The sequence below is a fragment of the Cebidichthys violaceus genome, unplaced genomic scaffold (genome assembly GCF_023349555.1).
Source record: "Cebidichthys violaceus isolate CVI_PGR_0920_01 unplaced genomic scaffold, fCebVio1.0.p SCAF_10, whole genome shotgun sequence".
Lineage (NCBI taxonomy): Eukaryota > Metazoa > Chordata > Actinopteri > Perciformes > Stichaeidae > Cebidichthys > Cebidichthys violaceus.
The window spans coordinates 1,711,999-1,735,215 of NW_027176263.1; the positions used below are offsets into that span (position 1 = coordinate 1,711,999).

At 43.1% G+C, this 23,217-nt stretch overlaps 2 protein-coding genes across 3 annotated transcripts in view; one reads left to right on the forward strand and one right to left on the reverse strand.

The window, feature by feature from the left end:
* The window catches only part of ccser2a (coiled-coil serine-rich protein 2a), a 48,556-nt gene extending 35,799 nt beyond the window's left edge, over positions 1 to 12,757 (reverse strand). For both annotated transcript variants that reach the window (XM_068719917.1, XM_068719918.1), the window contains exons 1-2: positions 12,348 to 12,757; positions 56 to 1,548 (exon numbers count right to left, since the gene is read on the reverse strand). In XM_068719917.1, the coding sequence (XP_068576018.1) occupies positions 56 to 1,505 (1,450 nt within the window). In that variant the 5' untranslated portion in view covers positions 1,506 to 1,548; positions 12,348 to 12,757. The remainder of the gene's footprint in view (positions 1 to 55; positions 1,549 to 12,347) is intronic.
* Positions 12,758 to 14,627: 1,870 nt separating this feature from the next.
* sparcl2 (SPARC-like 2) lies at positions 14,628 to 21,443 on the forward strand. Its single transcript, XM_068717066.1, has 9 exons — positions 14,628 to 14,875; positions 15,222 to 15,383; positions 16,042 to 16,114; positions 16,271 to 16,382; positions 16,586 to 16,704; positions 16,798 to 16,952; positions 19,417 to 19,529; positions 20,660 to 20,754; positions 21,158 to 21,443. Exons 2-9 carry the CDS (start codon positions 15,324 to 15,326, stop codon positions 21,211 to 21,213), a joined length of 783 nt encoding a protein of 260 aa, XP_068573167.1. The 5' UTR covers positions 14,628 to 14,875; positions 15,222 to 15,323; the 3' UTR covers positions 21,214 to 21,443.
* The last annotated feature ends 1,774 nt before the right edge of the window (positions 21,444 to 23,217 follow it).

Sequence of the window (23,217 nt, forward strand, 5' to 3'; positions counted from 1 at the left end):
CAACTGACACAAACAAAACACAAATTTTGACTTGAATTTCCTTTCAAATTTTTACCTGCCATATCCATAGAGTCCCAGTCAAGGGTCTCAATGAGAAAGCTCTGTAAGCGGGTTTGAGTAGTGCTTCCAGTTTTTCTGTTGTCAGGCAGGTCCACATCACTGAACACATCGCCCACACAGTCAAAGTCATCGAGAAACTCTTCACTAGTGTCGCCTCGGTCTAGAGATGAGGCAGAAGATAAGGACATGTCCTCCAGAGTCTCGCCTGCTGTCTGGCCAGAGCTCTTCCTAAGCCCACCACTTCCTCCTCCTTTTCCTGTCCCAGAGCTTCCATCACTGTCACTCTGGGAGTCTGCTTTGTCAGCCTCACCAGTCCGCTCAATGTCTATCGCTATCCCTAATAGCCCTGCACATTCAGGGGCAGCTGAAGGTCTGATTTCCCCCTTGACCCTTCCTGGAAAAAGATTATTCTGCTGCTTCGCCTGCCCAGATCGAGCCAGCCTGAAACCCAAAGCCCCCCCACTGCCGCCCAGTGATTTGGTCAGGACACAACTGGGAAGCAGTGGCTTCCTCAAAGCGCTGGGTGTGTTGGGTGCTGGGGGGATCGAGAGGGTGGGCAGAGAGGAGGCAGCTGAAGGAGGTCTACTGTACTGAAGTCCTCCACCAAGACCTCCTGAACCTCCAAGGCTGCCATGCAGGCCTCCGAGTCCTAAATTCACCCTACCATTGCTCAGCTGAGGGGGTTTGAGGTAACTACTCCGAGGAGGCCGGAGCTGAGTGTTTGCCAGAGGCTTGGCTAGCTCCACAGCCCGGTTAAAGGAGAAGGACCGTGTCATGGGCTGGCTGCTGGGAGAGGGAATCTGCTTAAAGTGAGTGAAGCTGTTCGACCGCACCATGTTGTCCTGGACCAACGTCTTCAGGCTGTCACTGGACTGGGACAGGCTGTCTTGAGAGCTACTTCTGGGAGAGCTGGAGTCAAACCTCGGTCGCACAAGGCGGGACTCCGACCCTGCTCGAGCAGGAACGCTGGAGACATTATGGCCCATTTTAGGACCTCCGTTCAGTGGGCTTTGGCCTAGCTTGGTCCCTACTTTGGGACTCATCTTCAAGGATTGCTTCGGGATGGCTTTGGGACTGGAGACGGCCAACATCAAAGCACCTGACCTCCGCATCTTGGGTGTCCCCGGAGAGCCGTTCTTTACCTCCTTTGCCAATGAGGGAAGCTGTGTCTGAGCCTTGTCTTCAACTCCATCTCCAGGGCTGGCTGGGGTGGTGGGGCTCGGGGGGGTCGTCCCTTCATCTCTCTTCCATTTCAGTGAAAAAGGAGAGGCACGGATTACACCATTTGGGCGTGTTGCTGGGGGAGTGGTCTTACCATCCTGGGTAGGGGTGGTTGGCTGTGTGGAACCATTGGACAAAGGGCTAGCACCACCAGCTGAGGAGCGTCCACCGAACTTAGGCAGTCTAGATACCATGGTAGACTTGGCGGATGCTTTTTCTTCCATTAGATGCCAACAAAGGCATGGAGGAACATGAAATCACACTCAACTGGGGAAAGAATAGAAAAAAGACAGACAGATTAGATTTAAGTGTCCATGATTTGACTTGGGACACACTGACAAGCAGCTTTATTTAATTGGTTAACATTGTCCTGTTAATTGGTTAACATTGTCTTGTTAATGACAAAAAAAACATTACTATGAAAAGTTCTATTACAGGTTGAGTGAAAGAAGAAACTCAAATGTAGTTGAAAACACACATTAGAAAAACACAGTCAGACACACAAGCACACACACGTATGCCTTTATCTGTAATGCATCCGTAAAGATAAGCAGTAATAATACTGAGGCTCGTCCTGTCCACCTCCTGCAGAGGTTGCATGTCTCTGTCCTTTTCAAAGATCGCTGACTGTGAGGAGCATTAGGGATTAATCTGGCAAGCTTACAGGGTGACTTGAGACTTTGTCACGGAAAGTCTGGCATGACGCTTCCACGGTAATGTGAGAGACATAATGGCCAATTCAATCTCATGCAACTGGTACACGGCCACAAATTTTAAATCGCACATGATGAAACTGATGTCTCTTCAGCAAAAGTAGACAAAGTAGACAGCAAAACTGTATGAAACTAAATCCAGTGCAGGAAACTGAAGAGTGTGCTTGTTGTGATTTGTTTAAAATAATGTAATCGTTGCATAAAAATCTCCTAAAACTTGAGGGTAAATAAAAGGAAGAGTTTCACACATGACATGACCTGTAGCTGGCACTGGTTTTTGCAGGATACGGCGCCAACACGCCTGGCCAACAAAACAATGGGCAAACAGACAAGGCCCGGGGGACAAGGAGAAAAACCAGCGCTGGGAAGGTGGCCAGCGCTATGAATAGTGAATGGAGGACGTACAGCATGTAAAGCCAATAGAGGGAGAACACAGGGCAGCTTCCTGCTACTCATTGTTAAATTCATTCAATTCCAAATCAGCCATGTGACAAGTGTACATGTGTTTGCGGTGCACCTGCATGTTACATCCATCTGGCTAGTGCTGGAAGATTATGAATAGGAAAGTTAGTGAGATCCAGATGGCTGGTGCGGTTAGTAGAAAGTGATGCATCTGCATGAAGGAGCAAAGCAGTTACTAAAAAAAAGTGTCTGTAGACTGTTTCCCCCTGGTAGAAATTAAATTAGTGTTGCTTCAAACTTTGTTAATATTCACTAATTAACTTTTAAGAAATGCCTGCTGTGTTGCTCGTCCACAGTAGATCGAGCAGTTTCTCACATGTGAGTGAATCCTTTGACAAACTGGCACAAAGACGCAAAGGCAAAGACACTGGGGCAAAAAAAAAATCCACTTAATTTGTGAAGGGGTGGGGGAGGGGTGTTGTGTTACAATGTGGGTCTCCTAATCTGGAAAAAAAAACTCCACGCTGCCCCACATTCCCATGCACAGACACACGTGTCTACAATCAAAAGAGACACACTCGCCACTGCCATAGAGGTCTGGCTATGCCACCATCCTAATCCGTTGGATAGACACACATGGGCACGAGCACTAAAAACACGCAGTTACACACAAAATCAGGTCAGCATGTGCAGGCCGGGCAACCAAAGCCTCTCTGCCCCGGGGAGAGGGGGGGAGGGGGGGGTGATTGTATGCATCTACGTGTGTTTAATGGGAAGCTATTCGATTAGGGCTTTTTTTTTTTTGCTACTGTGAATGAACCCACAACCGCTCAAGTTTCATTCACATCCAGCGTGGCAGATCCACACACTGCTAACGTTTATTCATCTGGGTCATCTCACTCATCATACAACATTTGACAATATGACTGGTTATGGTTAATACCCGGCCCTGATCCCTTATACTGGTACAAAGACACAGGTCAGCTCCAGAGGACCACACATAAACAACAGCATTCTATCTGACACACATTCAGAGGTAGAGCAGTAAACAGTGCAGGCCATCTGTCAAACGCTCATATCTGAAGGCCAGCCCCTCCCCCCAGAGTATAGTACTGTAAATAAATATACCAGAGCTTCACGAACATCTAGCAAATGGTTTGCACTCAACCCTTATCAACCAAGGCAAAGAATGGGACTTTTGTGCCTCTGCACTGCGTATGAAACAAAACATGAAATCTTAACAGTGTGAAAAGATAAATAATGTAAAGACAACAGTCCAGGAAGACACAGACCGACTGAAGTAAGGGTTATAATCATACCGCTATATATGGTGAAGACATAACGTTCCAGTAAAACAAATGATGTACACAATGAGACAGCGCTGTTGATTCATTTGAACCCGATTCGACATTGAAATCTACAGAGATATAACAATGAAGTTTATCTTTGTTTTCTTGTTTGTATTCTTCATTGCAGTCGTGTCTCGATTTCCCAAAACCTCAGTGTTTTATAGATTGCGTCTGTTTCCTAGAACTGATGAAGGGCCGATATCAACATCCAATATCACCCGGTGCTTGTAGGGTTTCGCTACGGTTTCACTTCCCATCGAGGGAGACTAACAACACACACAATGACGGGAAGACAGCAGAGAGATTGAAAATGATTACAAAGAGAAGAGGAATGCACAGAGATGCAGACAGATACTGTTAAACAGAGTTAGGAATGAAGATACGGTGAGACAAGACCTCAGGCTTCTCCCACAGAGAGATCTCCTGCTAGACTTGCATATTAGCATCTCAGCAGCCCTGTGTGTGAAATGAGCAGGAAGGTGAGATGACATCTTTTCTTACTCTCTGCAGACAGGGAATGGGATCTTTCTAGTCTGTCTGCCAGTGAAGCTATTTGGCAGGAAAGGCTGAAAAATTGGATTGTGCAAGAATACGGACGTTTATTACTCCTCTGGCAAAGCTTTCACTTTTGAACTGCGCGCACACACACACACACACACACACACACACACACACACACACACACACACACACACACACACACACACACACACACACACACACACACACACACACACACACACACACACACACACTACAAAGATGCATTCTTCCAGAGTAACAGGATGGATGCAGATAGGATGCGACGGGCCGAGGGCTACGATCTATTGGGTCATGAATGGATGTGCTCTACTACACACAGTAAACCCCCTATTCTGCTATGTCTGACCCCATCTCCCAATGCTCACAGTTCTCTACCGCTACAAAGTCTCTGCACCGTCTCTCTATAGCAGAACATCAGGCTTCATCCATCTTTTCTCTCTTAACTCTCCTTCATTCAATTTTGAAAGATTGAGAAGGGGAGGATTTTATTTGACTTTATTGAGACTGTGGAAACCCCAGAGAAGCATCCAGAGTGAGGGATGCCATATATATATATTAAAAAAAAAAAAAAAATCCCTTTTTCTATTGAATTTTCGAAAGAAAACATTAAACAATATCAGAAACTGAAATCAAAACTTGACATGATGGCTGAAACTTGAGTCCCTGGCTGAAAGTACACACAAAAAGTAGCTTCAGCAAAACTTAACAAGAAGTGCGCTTTCTCTTTTGAATAAAAAAAATGAAATAATCACTATAACACACATCTGAGCAACTCAAACCATCATGGACTGTGATTCACCTCCATAATGAAGACGGCCACACGTGGAGTGAAGTACAGGGAGGATGCCTGGAGTGAGCGAGAGAAGATGAAGACTGTTTCATAAATAGTACGATGTTGAAGGCAGCTGCAACTTGCAACTCCTCCCTACCTCCATCTCTCTCTCTCTATCTTTCTGTCCATCTTGGTAAATCTGTCTTTCATAGCGCCAAACCAATCAATTATATGGATCAAATGATATATAAGCCCTGTCTGAAGAGCCTAGTATGTCATCCAGCTGGCTCCACACTTACACAAGATAAAGGACCACCCAGACGCACACGTAACCACTATGGTTATAAGAGCCGTTTCCTTCTCGTCTGTGAAGACTCCCGACCAACCCAAAGGCTTGTTTTAACCAATCACAGTACAGATCCATTTCTTTTAAAGACAATATGTAGACCTGATGATAAATTCAAAGTCTCTGCTCTGAGAATGGATGAAGGCTTTTAAAAATCTAACCTGACAATCAAATGAAGCCCAAATGACTTTCTCACCTACTGAATCTAAACCAAAGTGCAGCTTCATTTCCATATATTGACGGAGACCAGTGTCCCAGTGGAGTAATAACCAGGCCCGTCATCTGGTCTGAGCAGTACTGGGCCATAGCTCTGTCCCTGAAGAGATTAACAGAGTGCCATTAGAGCAGGCTAATAGAATGAGACAGGGATGAAAGCAACACTGACGCTAGGCTAATGTGTATTGAGTGAAAGCAATAGTCTGGGCTGCACGGATGCTACGTGATGCTAATCCAATGAGACGGTATAGAGGGTTTTGGTAATGCTGTACGCTAACTGTGGTAGATCAAATGGCAGAGAGCAACAAAGTGTTGTTGAGAGAGTAGAGACAAGTGGAGAAAGACAGTGAAGGTGTGGCAACATGCTGCATTAACAACTACAGTGTGTACTCATTGCATGTTGTAGTATACTGGACCAGCACAGTACCACACAGACACAATGTTGCGTCACTCATAATGCACCACAGAAAAGTAGATTACAAAAGATTACCTTAACCCAGTGAACTTATGTTGACTAGTCCAATCATCTTCATCCCGGAGTCAGAGCTACACTGTGCCGTGTCACTCTGAACATCTAAACTGAAAGTAAATGTAGCACCCAAAAGAAAGAGCACAACAACAGGAAGACACTCTTCAGAGGTTGATCTGTCTGCTGCCTGGCTCTCTCCCTGCATGTGTGCACGTGTGCATGTGTGTGTGTGTGTGTGTGTGTGTGTGTGTGTGTGTGTGTGTGTGTGTGTGTGTGTGTAATATGACGTGTGTGGTGTGTGGTGTGTGTGGTGAAGGGTGTGTGGGTGGAGAGAACAGAGCCTTTATGGGTGCGTTTAATATTTGATAGGGCATCTTTTAGGAGCCCCACCCAGTGTGCTGCAAGTGGGTGAGGAGAGGTGAGGAGAAATGATGTTTCGGGGGAAAATACACTAAAAAAGAAGAAAGGCAACACATTACAGAGACCCATTACCAGCACAAATGAGATTATCTGCAGCAGGGAAGGAAGCTGATCAATTATCCACAATGTGGTACAAAGTCTAAAGACTAAAGCCACTTAATCCTCCCAGCTCAAGACATTTTTACCAACAAGCCAAAGTAGCAATTTTCAGTGTGCATGCTGCAGCCCCGTACCGTCCTGAGGATCACCAGAGGGGATAATGTAGGGAAACAGACCCTGCCTGGCACTCAGCTGCACATGAAAAGTCACTCCAGCAAAGAGGAATTTGTTGTGGTTCTCATAAAGATTCAATGCGAGTTCAGTTTCCCCCCCGACTCATTTCATGGTCGACAGCATACTGGTTCCACTCAGTCAACCGTTTTCTGCTGAGTGCCAGTAGTAAAACAATACGAGCACTGCCAGTTCCTCCATATCTCCCGTCTGTCAGTACACGCCCTGATAAATCCCAGCAGGGAGTCTGATGCAACCCACATCAGCAACAATAAAATCAAAGGTTAAAACACGAGGTGTCGAAGGAACGCTTCAGCTTTTAAATTGCTTCAGGTTCGGCTTCTGTTAACAAGCTGCAATCAAAGAACGGTGGTAAATATAAAATGCATTTCATTTTCTTGAGGAGAGAGATATTTTGTTGTGGCGCTGCATTCATTTGGGATGTATGCACAGAACCAAAGAAAGTCTGAACCAAAATGAGTCATACTTGTGACTCATCACGATACAGAAACAGTCCTCCTCCGTAAGAATAACACTCCTGCCTTCTCTCTGAGGTGTGATGCTGAGCAGCAGAAGTCATGGCAGGACTTGGCAGAATCTAATTATCTTCCCCGTTTGAGCCGCCCAGATGTCCACACACACCAATCACCATAATCACATTTCTCCTCACACCACTCCTCTCTCTGCTTCATCGTTCACTTTAAAACGCACGCCCCGAACAGACAGACGTGCGGAGTATCCGTTCTCTCCTCAACCTTCACCTGAACCTCACTTTGAGAGGACTGCGGGGCATTCGACAGCGCCATTTAATTCTCAGCATCTGATTGGCCACAAGGGCTACAGCGCAGGTGTCAATCACCGTCAGTGAGGTCATTACAGTCGTTTGTGTAGATGATAGCCGAAGGCCGTAGCAGACAGCAGCCCGAGGCCAGCTTTGCTTTTCGAAGCATAATCAAAACTTCCCTGAGACCACAGGAGGACATCACGCAACTGATTCATCTCACAAGTGAGACACCACAACCACTGCTGCCAACAATGTTCTAGTTTAGTTAAGTGATAAAACTCTCTCACCTGAACTGACTCCATGGTGGACATGATAGCATAGAATGGTTATTATTGAGCTCATGCGCTGGGCTTATGAGTTCTCATGTAAATCTGTAGTGGTTTGGAGGTCCAGCAAACCACAGGAGTATGTTGAAAGTGTCCGAGAGCTGCACAGAGCCTCGGAGTGGAGTGTTGTTTCTCAGTGCGATCAGCTATGCAGAATCAATTGATTTAATGTAAATATAAAAACAATATTGCTTACTCTGAGCTATACTTGTAAAACCATTAAAACTATCAAAAGGTCTTTTCCACTGTAAATCATTTGTAGTCGTTTTATTTCTATCGCATTAAATCAATTAATACAGGTTGTTTGTATAATAGCCCATCTGAAGTGCAAAATGTCAAAAATCAATTATTAAAGCACTCCCGGGTTGCAGTCCAAACAATCAAGATTACATTACAAATTAGATCTTTTTTTTTTTCTATAATTATGCACACCGCCGTGGTTTCGACTCAAAATATCCCGCGGGGAATATCGGCACTAATCTCGTCAACAAAGAATCGAGTGCATGTAACGTGACCGTCAAGGAGCGTTACCCCGTCAGTGCAGGCAAGCGGATGTGTGCGATCCGATAAACATTCCCCGATAAACTGAAATCATATCTGAAAAATATCTATTGAAACGTATATTGGCAGCAACTAGGGAGTAAGTCGTGCTGTTGTGAAAGCATATTCTATGATCTGTTATTAAGATATACCGTTGGCATGATATAAAATGGAAATAAATAGTCTGCTTCAAAGCTATGATGAGAACATGACAACATTGATATGAAGCATAATATCACGTTTAACTGAGGTTTCATGCTTTTAGATTATAAAAAGGTACAGGCACATGCATCGGATTATGCACCGCCACCAGAGCCCCTTAAGTGAAAGATAAATCCGTTAGAAGCATGTTTTCTCACATGATTCATGAACACACACACACACACACACACACACACACACACACACACACACACACACACACACACACACACACACACACACACACACACAGTTACGACCAGTTCAGCAACAGCCTGCCTTCCCCCAAAGTTTTCTTTGATACCAGAACAATGACATCACATGAATCAACGGCTTTTCTTCACACTGACATGCGAGTTCATCTGAATTATCTCCAGCTCATATACCTTCTGTTACACTGTGAAACACAGGCCTGTCATGACAGATGAGAGACGAGGCTTTGGTAAGGCCCTGAATATGAAACATAGCCTAAATTATAAGCTTTTAATAGATCATGTTCCTGGTGGATTCATCCTCTGTGAATGGACAATACACTGCTACTTCCTCTCTGCCCAACTTCCCTCTTTTCCTGTTCCACTCACCCTATCAGGCTGATTCTCTTCGCTTCACCCCATCTCAATTATCTTCTTAAGCAGCACATGCTTCTGCAGTAACTAGCAAACGGTCTCACATGAGGCCGGGGGAGAACAAGGCCTCCTCGTATCAAATAAGGCCACGGTTCGTGGTTAACATCCATCAAACGCCAGACCTTTGTGTCCCCTTTCTCACAGGGATTAGAGCTATAAAGTCAACTGATGAAACTAGAAGGGACCCTATCTAAGAAGAGCGTCTGATACAATAGAGTAACCTTTCTACTCCCCTCAGGAGCCGCCTGGGATAAAAGTGGCTGAATACTCATTGGTGGCAGTTGAGGCCAGATAAACCCCGCTGTGTGGATCGCTTTGAGCACAGAAAGGCTATTGTGTGCAGTGAAGTCCATTATACGGTGACGATAAATGCCGCGGTTTGAGCCTGCCATGCAAACAAGGTATTTGAATATAAAATTCATGTCTGTGCAAGTAAAAGTAAACTTTTACCCTCAATGCGCGGCTCTCACTCTCCAGCACATTTAGCAGACCAACGGCTTTATCCCAAGCACATAAAGACTCTATATAATGTCACATGACTCAAAGCCTTAAAGGATTATTGAATGAGACGTAAAGGTTTTAAGCAGAGCACCCCTCATGACCTAATAAGACACGTAGGAACTGGATGAAGCAGGGACACATACTTCTTGTATCAGTCACGTGGGAACACCTAGTGAGGCACATACCAAAAATACCATGCTTCTGAAACTGCTCTCAGTACAGGAAACAGTTCATATGAAGTACTGTCAATTGAATAAAAACGACAACAATGACAGGAAATTAATGTGACTTATGTGCTTAAATGTATCTGATAAATGTACATACAACATTTTTTATCACATTATTTCCGACTTGAAGGCCATGCACACTCATTTAAAGCTATATATTATTAGGAGCCGGAAGTTGGACAACGTCAATAATGCACAGTCAGCGTACACGCCCACACACAAGGTGTAATCAGGCCAAGTAAATACACCTGTGTGGGTGCACCATGGGTATAGAAGCTTACAATGACGCACATTATTATGAAAATAAAACATGAAAATAGGTCACTATAAGGACAAAGCTAAAGCTCCCCCTGACAGAAATTTCATGAATGAGCCCCAGATCAAAAGTGTTGTATTACACCTTTACGACATTTGTATAGATATAGCCAGATATTTGCCCATTGTGTCTGAACAATACATGTCGTCATCGAGCCAATAATGACACACATCTGCTGCTACCTGCCTGCATTGTGTTCACAACGACTCCTGTGTAAACACACTACTTGGAGCAAGAGAACCGAGGGACTCACACACAGTGAAACACACTCAACCCACTACATCTACTGTAACAGGGCTGCTTTCTGTGGAGAAGTTGTATGCAACCTGCAAACGGATATAATAGAGCAGTTAACCAATGTGCCGTTATCACAATGCAAATAAGGAGATTGTAAATGTATAAAGAAGTCTTTTTTTATTATCATTCAAATGACATTTCCTGATCTTTGAAGGACTTTTCTGCCCCCAAGCTCTTGTCAATTATTTCTGAACCCGTCAGTGCATCTGAGATCCGATGTCTACACTCTGCTACACTTTGAGCTATTCCAAGCCCTGAAACATCTGTGGTCTTACCGAGGCAAACTGATAAGCGTGGCTAAGTATAGCTCCAATGATGGGCCACATGCAGAGTAGCGGGCAAGGAGGATCAGAGGAAAGTCAAAGTAAAAATCAAGTACACCACAACACACAAAACTAGAAGCACAATGCATTAACTTGAGTGCCCCAATCTCAGTCGACAGTGTAAAGGGTGCAGAAAGCTCATGTCTGACAGTTTGAAAAAGGCCGTGTATCGCTCACCTTGATCTACTCCCTCGGTCTGTGATTTCTGGCATTGCCAGACAAATTACTCCACACTTTTCTGTGTTGCAAGTAGCCAATTTTAGCATCATGCAAGCACACACTTTGACTTCTTATCTGTTGGCCCTCAAAGTCACATTACAGTGTCTCAGGAATGACTGCTACGCACAGGGTAATGGGCATAATGTGTATCTTCACACTAGACAGTAGAGGGTTAGGTCCACAGAGGAAGACAGGCAGTCAAAAGACACACAGTCTGGGAAAAACCCTCACATATTGAACTGCAATTTGGGGGGTCCACATAGTGGAGACATTCAGCTGTTGTTTGGGGGGGAATCAGATTGTAAACACACCCTCAGCCAAGGTGGCGCTACAGGACCTATACGCCAACAGGTGCCTGAGGAACACACACATGGATTCTGTGTGTGTGCGTGTGAATGTGTGTGTGTGTGTGTGTGTGTGTGTGTGTGTGTGTGTGTGTGTGTGTGTGTGTGTTTGAACACACACCCCACCCAAAACACCAGGGATGTCCATCTCACTTACACTAAGGGCAATCAGTCATGCCGTATCCTAATTTGTGCCGGCACGTTGATGCCATGGTGCTTTACACCGTCTGGGCTGTAATAGATCACAGCCTAAAATGGTACACACACACACACACACACACACACACACACACACACACACACCGATAGTTATGAGACTTGACTGACAGCAACTTCAGTTGTGGTATAAAAATATGAATATGTGAGGCTGCACTGCTGCGTGGTATAAAAACCCTGTTTAAATTTGAACTCCTGTCTGAGTGGAGAGTGAAAGCTCGCATCTTAAGTTACCCTTTAATCCTGACATGTGCACAAGGAGCAAACATGTCAATGGTGTCTCTCAGACAAGATTGAGTTCCCCTCAAGTCTCAACTATAGAGTCATGCAGAGAAAGACTACAGAAACACTCCATTAATCTTCCAATGCATCTACATTGTGGTATCAGTGTGCACAACTGCTGCTATATGTTGTTATATAATGTGTAACTTTTGAATATGCTCAATACATAAAGACCTGGTCATTCTCATTCATGGTACAGTAACTCTTTCCAGGGCATGTTATGACTGAGGGTTTATTAGTACAATATGTATAGCCTAAAGGCAGTAAACATTGCCTACAAAGTAAGTTAAATATTCTTCCCATAATTTCACAATCATAACAGGGCAAATGTGACCGGATACATGTGCAACATGATTGCACTTACCTGAATTAAAGCATGTTTACAGCCTCAACGATGGGTCAGCAAACAGTCCGATTGTTCTCTTGTGAATGACATGTTGTCTCTGAACGTTATGGTTCATTGAAGTAGTGAAAGATAGCAAAGTCCAATGAACAGCTTTAATATATATACTAATATCAAGTCTGTTTTGTAACTATGTGGACTTCTGTACACTTAAGACGAGCTAACGGGAAAATAAACACACAACTTGTTGGGAATTCCTCGCATTTCCATAAAGTACTTCCACTTTAAGGTAAAAATATAGCCCGAAGCTACTGTATCACTGAGCCGTTAGTTCAACCGTCACGATGTCAACTACGACCAGCTGATGGTACCGCGCGCACTACCGACTGTCCGTAAAGCGACGGGGAAGGCGTAAAAAGAACGTGTAAATGCGGTGAAATCCTCATACAAAACAATAGTCCCAAGTCCTGTACATGAACTGTACACGAACTGCACACAGCAGACGAGCACACGGTGCAGACTGACTTCCCAAAGCAGTTCATCTGACACCGTCCTCTCGCTCCCAGCTGGGCGGAGCGTTTATAGACACCACCTGGGTCTCAAAGGGTGACAATCAGTGCTCAGCTCAAAGTACTTGTTGTTTGCCTACATCTGTGTACTATTTGGGGTTGTTGTCTACATGTCTACCGTTCTTTTCGGTTAGTTAATTGGATCGACGTGTTTCGACAAGCTGCATTCACCGTATATGCAAATGAAGCTTGCAGACGACAGTCTTCCGGCTAGCCGTTGATGTGACGTCAGACTATAATAAAAGACCGCGTGCACGGATACCACACCACAGCTGTCCACAGCACAGTAATTGTCACAGTGCTGTAAGAAGTACTCATATTTTTGTACTTTGGAAAAAATAAATATAAAGTCCATAGTGCAGAAATACTCTGTTACAAGTACAAGTTGTATCCTGCATTTAAAATGTTAAGTAGTCACATTAATATAGGCTACTTAACAAGTTTAAAATCATTGGATTATGATTAATGATTATTGATGCATTCAAGTGTACATCACTCAACAACTGTTGAATCTGGAGTTAATTTGTATTTACATTTTATATATATATCAGAATGTATTTGTTGATTATAATTAGTATTATTAATCTGAATTTTGAGTCACACACTTCCCAGCAGTAACTAAAGTAATTCAAATCAACCCCTCTTTTACCATCTGCAACAATAAGTACACATTATGGCATAATTATCATACAATGATATATGATATTTATGATATATCTGAAATTGATCATACTGCATGATGAGTACTTTAAATGTTGGTACTTTAAGTAAAGGTTAATGCTAATTAATTTACTTTTACTTTTTAAAATAAATTTGCATGCAGTATACGGTGTAGAAATACTGTATATCTACATTGTGGTATTGCTACTCTTACTTACACAAAGCATTTGATTACTTATTTCACCTCTGGCTGTAGCAGAAACAGTGGTTTTGCAATGTATTATTCTTAGTATCATTGTCTGAGGTCTTCATATTTTCTGATTGCAATATGATCGCCCAATAGCAGATGTTGCCACACACACTTTTTTTCAAGGGTATCCTATATTACTTGTATTACCTTTTTATGTTTTACTAATTCATGTTATATATTTTATGTTTTCTCCTCAATTTAATGTTTAATGTTCCTTCCGTACTATTAGAGGATCTTAGTCAGGGAAAATGTCTAAAACATAGTTTCATTTAATACTTAATGAGTTAATGAGGAAAAAAAACAACTTTAAATGATGGCCTTCCTTCAAGGAGGAAAACAACAACAACAACGACGACTGACAAATGACTTGGCTGCTTTAAAATTCATGTTGTGATTTTACCTGTATGCTCACAGAAGTTGGACCAGTCATACGGTGAAAATGTTATTGATCAACATAACCACTAGAGTGCAGCCTTTTCCATATTATTGCCTTTGAAAGTTCATATATTTTCAGAGGTGTCCTTCCTTATTTCCTTTTCCCTTTGCGTGTGTTTGCATGTGTCTGAAATATAAAGAGGGTTTGAACGTGAGAAAACAGAAGAAGTGTGTGTGACCATATGTTCCCTCTGGCTAGAAAATATTTCTGTAGTGCCAACTTCAATGAAAACCACCCCACCTTCCCAAAAACTCAGCCAGCCCCTCTCTCTGTAAGCACAGCTCTGTGTACTTTTCTCGTACCTCAGCAACATCCAACTGCACAATGTCTTCAAGTAACGCTGAGTTCAGATACCTGCGCACTCACTCAGCTGCACTCAACAAGGAGCCAATGCGAAGGGAGGACAGTCAGACAGACGGGGGAAAGCAGGGAGGAGGGGTTAGATATGGCAAGAATGTAAAAATAGATGGATCAAATGAAAAGAAAAAGTAAAGACTGCTGAAGAGGGCTGTACAAAAAGAATACACCCTCACAGGAGCCAGTGAGACGGAGACAAAGATATCCTGCAACAAGGAAAAGAAGGAGAACACTAACAAGGGAATAACAAGAGAAGAAAGGAGTGACAGAGGCCCAGGTAAGATGTTGTGTTTTCAAGCAGTCAGGGGATATAGAATGACTTGTTCGACTATAATAACTTCCTCAACTGAATGTCCTCTCAGTGTAATTCTACCCTCTGTTTCCTCTGTGATGGAAAATGATTGTTTTCTTGAGACTCAATGAGCTGCATTGTTTCCCTCTGCATTATCTCAATGACCGGAAATGGAGTAAAAGCCTGTAAATGATACCACAAAAGAAAGACGGGAAAAAAATCTAATAATGGAGCATTATTAACTCAGATGTAATTGATATCAGAGAATGTAAAGGTAGATGTGGGATGCTGCTGGAAATAGATACCAATATGTATAATTTGTCTTTTTCAGTCTTGTATGTGTTCTACAGAGATATCAACAACAGCTATGTCTGCGTGATCAGTGTGAGTTAAGCTAATAACTTCCTCCTGTAGCTCACTGGATGTTTCAGCCATGAACCTACTGACCTGTGCCTTGTTTCTTCTCCTGAGTCTTCACTATTGTGCAACCATGGTAAGTCGAACTTACCGACACAAAGTTTGATAAAAAATTACGACCTGAGATAGTTTTATAAGCAGATCACATGGATATTTTGTAAGGTCTTCCCTCACCTGTTTGTTCTTCCAGTCTTCAGGAATGTTTTGTGATAGGTATTTAAATAGCATCTCATGACCTATTGAAGCGTGGCTCCAGTATTTTGGGTCAGCATTGCACCTGTTTCCAATCTCATCTGGTAGGACATTGGGGGCAGATGTGGTCCTGGCGCCGACTACAAAGTTTTTTGAAAAATGGATGTGATATAGAAAGCATACCATTTTCATTGTGGTTTCATTTGATAGTTTTTTTATTATTTACAGTACACTGATTGCAAGAAGTTGATTTTTTTTTTATTACTTTAGATTAGATAATAAGCCTCTTCGCCTGTGATGCATCACACTGATGAAAACATAAATAATTGTTATGTGGCGACACATCATTTTGGCTCTTGATCCAAAGTTTAAGACAAGTTTTACTTGTTTATGACAAGTTTATACTTGAGTTTAGTGCATGCCTGTGGAAAACCTTGATTCCTTCAGCTCTACCTAGAACATGATACCTGTGTGTGTATGTGTGTGTGTGTGTGTGTGTGTGTGTGTGTGTGTGTGTGTGTGTGTGTTTGTATGTGTCTCAGGGAGGCAGAGCTCAGCGCAGACAGAGACAAGCTGAGGAAAGCCTGAGACCATATATTGGCAGAGTAGAGCCAGGTGAGACTTTAATGTACAATACAGTGGAGGAATGCCATTTTCTGCCTGCATATACCTCTCATAGACACAGTAAGTTCTGTTTCAGGGTATTTGTTCTTTTTCCAACGTCCAAAAGATAGCATCATGAGCTGCAGCAGACATTTTATATAATTTCAGAGAAGCTTTGTGAGCTGCTGAAATGCCACAGTCCAGTGGGATCTTGGTGCCAAGCAGTTCAGGAAAATGGAGTCCTCGTCCCCAAGTGTGTTTGTCCTCAGTCCTGTCCACGGTAAACACATTACAATTTTCTTTAATTGACCAGCAAATTTACTCAAATGTATCCTTTATTTGTAAGTTGCTTATTCACAGAATTTGGATTTGTTAGTGAAAGACGTAGATTTTGGTATGAAATCTTAAAGTACAGCGGTTTATTTAATCCAGCTGTGCACCTCACATAAAGTTTTGTATGTAAGCACTGGCTTATGTGATCAGGCAGAGGGCACCAGTGTGCAGTGTTCTGGGAAAGACCTACAGAAATGAGTGTTTGCTGCATAAAGAAGCCTGCAGAAAGAGACGCCGCACCGGACTGGCTCACACAGGACCCTGTCTGGGTAAACACACACTCACATAGTATTAGATATTACACACAATTTCCACTGTGTACTGCAGCCTGCCGAAGTAGCTCTGTTATCCTTCTTGATCAGTCCCAAAGGCTAGATGCACTGAGGAGGAGTTAAACCAGTTTCCATATCGCCTCCTGGACTGGTTTCTGCTCCTGAGTCGTATGGGGGAGTCCTACGCACCTGCTGCTCCGCCCCAGAGCTGCCTCAGCCACGCCCAGAGGACACAACTAGCACAGGTAGATGAAACTTCACACTTAAAGAGGCCATATTGTTATTTTTGTCTTTTTCCCTTTACGTTAGTGTGTTCTATATATTTTTGTACATGTAGAAGGTCCGTAGAGTTGTAAAGCTGAAGACCACACCCAAAGGGGGTTACTCTCCCCCTCAGAAACACTGCTCCGGAGTGTCAAATAAATCGGATGTCTTTATTTCCGTAACATAGTGAGTCACTATGTAATACATTTGCATAATACCTTCTACCAGCTAGTTTGGCACTACCTCAAACAAAGCCAGAGAGACGGGAACTGGAGGTCAGTCCGAAGAGTTTGGTTTGTGACTGTCGTGTCCAGAAGACGCTGTGTTCAGCTCTGCGAAAGGAAATGTTCTTTGTATGGACCACCAAAGAAAGATGACCTGAAGGACAAGAGGCTAAGCTTCATTTATAATGTATTTTTGGTCTATTTTCTTCAGCGATCGCCATCGAAGTGTAAGTAATATTAATTTATACATATCAAAGAAAATGATAGCGAAAAGACCAGAAATTGCCTCTCAACCGACATCCGAACCAGGACAAAAGCAGCTTGTGTAGTCCTAACCAGGACATGTTTAGGTGTTAGGCATTGGTTAAGTTGGTAGCTAACGTTCTTGTGTTCTAATGGCTTTGCTAGTCAGCTTTAGGCCCAATGTCAGTGTCACCAAGCATACTTGGTTTAAAACAAAAGAAATACTATTTAAATGCTATGTTTTTACAGTATGTAGATGAACTGATGAGGCTTGTATTTGAAGAGGTGTTTGAGGACCCAACTCCATTTGTTGTGGAGTTGCAGACAATTCCCATCCCCAAGGACCTGTCGTGCCAGTGTGAGAGACCCTCAAAGGAGGAAGTGATTGCCCGCCATGTGTCCCGCTTCAGTCAAGCAGCAGCCTGAAGCCAACATTCTGACCAGCCGGATCAGGAAACTCCCTGCGTTTCCAAAATATAACACACGACGGGATGGCAACCCTCATGTGCCGTCCTAAAAAGTAACAGCTGACAAAGTTACGGTAGACGAGAGGCCAGTATTGCCTGTATGGAGAGTCATTGAAACATGTGATTGCAGATTTAAGGTATGGAACTTTTGGAATCTCCTCCTAGAGCATTGAACAGATCCCCTTCAAATTTGGTCACCAAAATCTCAAGACATTCACAATGTCAAATTTTGAGTTTTTCAGATGCTATCATTACCGTGGCTATGACAGTGTTTTTGGCCTGTCAGTGAGCCTTTGGAGCTGAATTCTGTTTATGGTAAGGATCGTGACATTTCCGACGCATGCGATACGTGGTCTACCAATCACAACAGAGTGGGCTAGCTGACCAATCAGGGCAGACTAAGCCTTTCTGGAGCGAGGAGCAGGTGCTCGGACAGAGCGTTTCAGGGTAAGAACAGGTGCAGCAGGACAGCCAGGATCGGAAAAACAAGGTGGTTTTTGAGCATTAACGCATTTAAACGTGTTGTAACAGTAACTTGAGATAAAAATATGCACCCAAAAAAGAGCAAAATAGGTCCCGTTTAAAGTGATCCCAAGCAGCAGACTCACAAACACTAAACATGCACCCAAAGGGAAAAGATTAAATATGATTTATGATGATGCAAATGAAATCCATTACAAAATATGATACTAAAGAAACTATACCAGAAGAAGAATATGAGATCACTTTCACTCCCAGTGTAACCAGACACTGAACATAAAGTTGTCATCGTTGTCCAGCAAGAAATCGATGCTAACAACTGACTGTAAGTGGCGAGTTCTTGTGTTGCTTGTGGTGTGGTCGTCAACAGAAGGAGACAGGGGCTTTCAAGAACACCATTTATAAATAGGATTTGGTCAATATTCACTAAATTATTCAATAAGATGACGAATGAAGGGATAACTTAACATCCTCACGTTCAGCCACCTTGACTTCCTGGCCTCCAATTAATTAAAAGAAAACGTTTGCATTATTTTGATGAAATTACATACTTTTTGAAATAAAAAAATGTTTGTGGCACTTCATACATATCCAGCATTGTGTGCATTGTGGCTTAATTTAAGATTTTATTTATTAACTCTGACATGGACAGAAATTACATAGAAATTCTATGTCAATGCATTCGAACATGCACACAATGACAATGCTAACATGCTGATGTTTAACAGGTATGTTTCGTAGTTTAGCGTGTCGGCTTGCTTATTACCTGTAAATGCAACGTGGGCTACAACGCTGGAATGTCATGAACTTTGCAGGTATTTGGTCGTATAATTTTGACCTGATGGTGGCATTGCATGAAACGTCATGGGATCACAAAAATAATTAACATTCATCAAGACCTTGAATGTCAAATTTCATGGCAATCCATCAAATAGCTGCAGACCGACATTGCCTGGCAAAGCATATTTATTTCTATTGCCATATAAATTCAATTATCATTACTTTTTATCTCTCTCATTCTCTTTCTGCAGCAACGATTTATGGTACTGGATAAGAACAACGATGGGAAATTGAGCCGCAGGGACCTGACAAAGCTGCGTTACAAGAGGATGCCACTGGAGCACTGTGCTAAACCATTCTTTCAGTCAGTCCCTCCTCCAGCAGCGAACGTTACAGGGCATGCCGCTAAGAATTTAGCTCTTGGATAACAAGTGCAAATTATAAGATGATTGACTTAGTTGGCTTAACTTTGAACTAATTAAATATTGGCATGTTTTTTTTCTGAAAAATCTGAAGCACATAGCATTCACATATATCAACTAATGATACATTTTTAGTGTTGCATGTATTTTCAGGAAGCCAATAGCATGGGAGATGAAAAAAACCCCAATGATTGCATGGCCTATTTGATAAGTAGGTAAAAGGATAATCCTACACCATAAGGTGACTGAGTAGTCAATAACGTTAGGGCAGTGTTGCTCACCATGTCCCCATCACCTCATGTCACACAAAGGTTCATAATGTGAACCGTCTGTCTCTTGCAATATGTTACGTTCCTGCTAATTACTGAAACACCAAGGGTTAAAAATGTCACACGGTGATGCATTTCACCCCCGCTCTGTGACCAAGTTGCACCTCCCACCATGCTGTTCTCTCTGCACGCCATCTATCTATCCATTCGTCCTCCATGCCAACACCCGCTTCCTGTGTCCTCCTCCCCTCCGATCTCATGACCACACCATCTCTCCATCATCTTACTCCTCCTCCATGTTGGAGCACTTCCTTCCCCCTTCAGTGCTTCCTACTTTCATCTTCAAATACACTTATCCTCTGCTTCCTTCTCTGTCAATCCTTTCTTCATTTTCACTCATTCTTTCATGCTTCCAGCTCTCCCCCTTCTCTACCATCCGCTCTCCAAACCCCCCCCCCTTTTCCCTGCCCGTCTGCAGTGACAGGTTTTGTGGGAGTAGGGCTGGCTGTGTCAATGTCAAACCATTCCCAGCAATGATAATGTTTATTACCCACTGTGTCTCCCGCCGCCCATGGATTAACACAAATTGAAGGAGTACCCTTCAGAGATATCGCTGCAGGGTGAACTGAAAGACAATGGCTGTTGAAGAGCCCCAATGCATTTGTTTCCATACACTTTAGACCATCTCCATGTGCATCTGTCACGTTGTGTAAGCACGTAGCATGTACATGGGTCAATGAGAGCGTGAATGCATGCCACGTCATGAGGTCATCACTCACTGTTGTACTGTGTTGTGTTTGCAGGTCATGTGATCGTAACAGGAACAGGAAGGTGACCCTGCGAGAATGGACAACCTGTCTGGTGGATCGCTCCGAGGCCTGGTTCTACCAATTTATGTGTTAGTCGCAACTTTTGCCCAATGTTATTCTAATTCCTCATGGTGACATGAAGTAGATGAAGGTTATAGCTTACTTAAAGCCCCTTTTTACTGTATATTTATTACCGATTAAAAGTAGTTTACTCCATGTTCTACATTTTGCTTCATGTTTTACTCTTTAAGTTTGGTCTAAGTCATGAACCATCTGCTTAGAAAAAGAAGTTCCTGTATGTTGATTACACTCGATCATTAAGCCAGCAATTTAGTGTTGCACATCCATAACATTTTTAGGACTTCCGAGAAGCAGATTATTATTATTTTAAAAACATGTTTTTTCCAAGTATATAAGCCAATTGTCAACAACATTTTTAGTTTGTCTCTACCAAACCAAAATGATATGTTGTTTTGTTTGTTGTATTCACAGCAATGAGAATGGGCTCCCGCAAGCTGTGTCCTACAGTAAAAGAGAACTACCTTTGACATGAAAACTAGCCATAAACTCCTTCCTGCATGTCTTTTAAACTTGCTGAAGACAACATCGCCGCAGTTACCTGATTTAAAAGATACTGGATGGCATCTCTACACACTGCTCATCTGTTTCACGCCAGTGTTGCAGCTCGTAACATGGTGATTTATAACCTCATCAAATTTGAACGTCTGCTGGTTGTCTGTGCATTCGTGTGTGTAAATAAATGTCTGGACGAACTGACTGCCAGTCTTGTTAATTACATTAGCTGACATTTGTATATTTGTATTGTAAAAGAGCAGAGACGATTGGCAATATTGAGTACCAAATTACATGGCACGCTTTGAATAACCAATTAGAAGGGAGGATGACAGCAGTGCAGACAGCGTGATGTTCACTGAATGACAAGATGGGAAATGAAGATAAAGGGGAAAAGAATCGCTTCGTATGGGATGACGTGACCAGAGAAGAGACAAAGGGATCATAAAGGGGGCGAAGGGGAGAAGTAGAGGAAAGTGTCATAATGCACTGGATGAGAGAGAGGGAGGGAAGGAGGGAAGCAAAGTGACTGACTGAAGGAAGGAGGGAGAAGTATAAAGTGTGTTTGTGAAAGATGGGAGGAGGTAATGCATTGTAAATGGGAGTTGAGAGTAATGGAGTAATACATAAAAAATGGATCAGAAATGAGGGAAAGACTGAGAACGGAGAGAGTGAGAGGGGGGAAGGGATGGCTGAGAAAGTGGGAGGAACTGAGGAGAAGAGGAGGTTTTGATGCTGCAAAACATTTCCTTTACAGTCAACTCCGTAAATAGCATCGCAGAGCATGATGCGGAATAAACACTTGACCTCTGTCAAGGTAAAAAAACAGAATTGCATGATTGACTGACTTTCTGTTCATACGTACCATCTATAATACATGCTGCTCTAAAAACTCTTGTTGCATCTTGTTTGTTTTCCTCTGTTTTGTGTGTTACTTGTGTTGGTGCTACAAGATCAATAGGGGGATGTTCTTGTGTGGCCTGCGGTGGTTTCTTTGGTGTGACTGGTTTCTCTGGACTAATTAGCCTTCACATTTACCATGCCTGAAGGATGACGGGGAGTGAGAGAGAAAGACATTGGAAAAGAAGATGAAGAAAAGGGGGGGAGAGATTTTAGTACTCGATGTGAGATGCAGATCAAGTGCAGACGCGAGGCAAACGAGGACCGAGGACTGCTTGCTCTACATGTCGTGCAGAAAGAAAGTGCATCATCATGAATATCAAAACAAGATGTTTTCATTCCATCAGATTTTCACTCAAAAACTTTTGATAAAGTGGAGTGCACCACTGGAGGGCTGCAGTTCGTCTTGGCATACGGAGGGAAAACAAGTCTACACTGGGAGAAAAACAAGGCGAGAAGAAAGAACGAAAGAAGAGAGATTAACTGTACTGAACTGACATGGAACTCTATTTGCTAATGATGAGTGACCTGCGGAACGGCAAGCTGTTAGTGCTGTCCCTCCTCCGTGTAAAAATACAAAGTCCGTGCCCCTGCTACCTCCTCCAGCTAACATCTTTCCTCAATCGCTCCTTTCTTCCCCAAGGAACTACTTCCTTTATCCCAAAAAATAAATAAAACGAGCTGTTGAGGCCACCCCTGGAGGTCCAGCATAGCCTACACACCACCTCCTCCTCCTTTCTTTGTGTGTCTTCATACCCCCCTCCATGTGCTAATAGATTCCCTCTCATTACCTCTGGACCACCATCTCCACCTCCTTCCATCCCCCCATCCAAACACAGAAAGGGCAGTTGTAGATTGATCCATCTAATCCTACCATGCCTTCCTGTCACACACACACACACACACACACACACACACACACACACACACACACACACGCACACACCGTTCACCTCCACTCCTACTGTCCTCCCCTGTCACACCCCATTGGGATATTAGAGCAGAGACATATCTGTGTGCCACCCACCTCTCTAACCTTGTTCTCTCCCCTCCTCCTCTTTTTGGTGCTGATCAGAGAT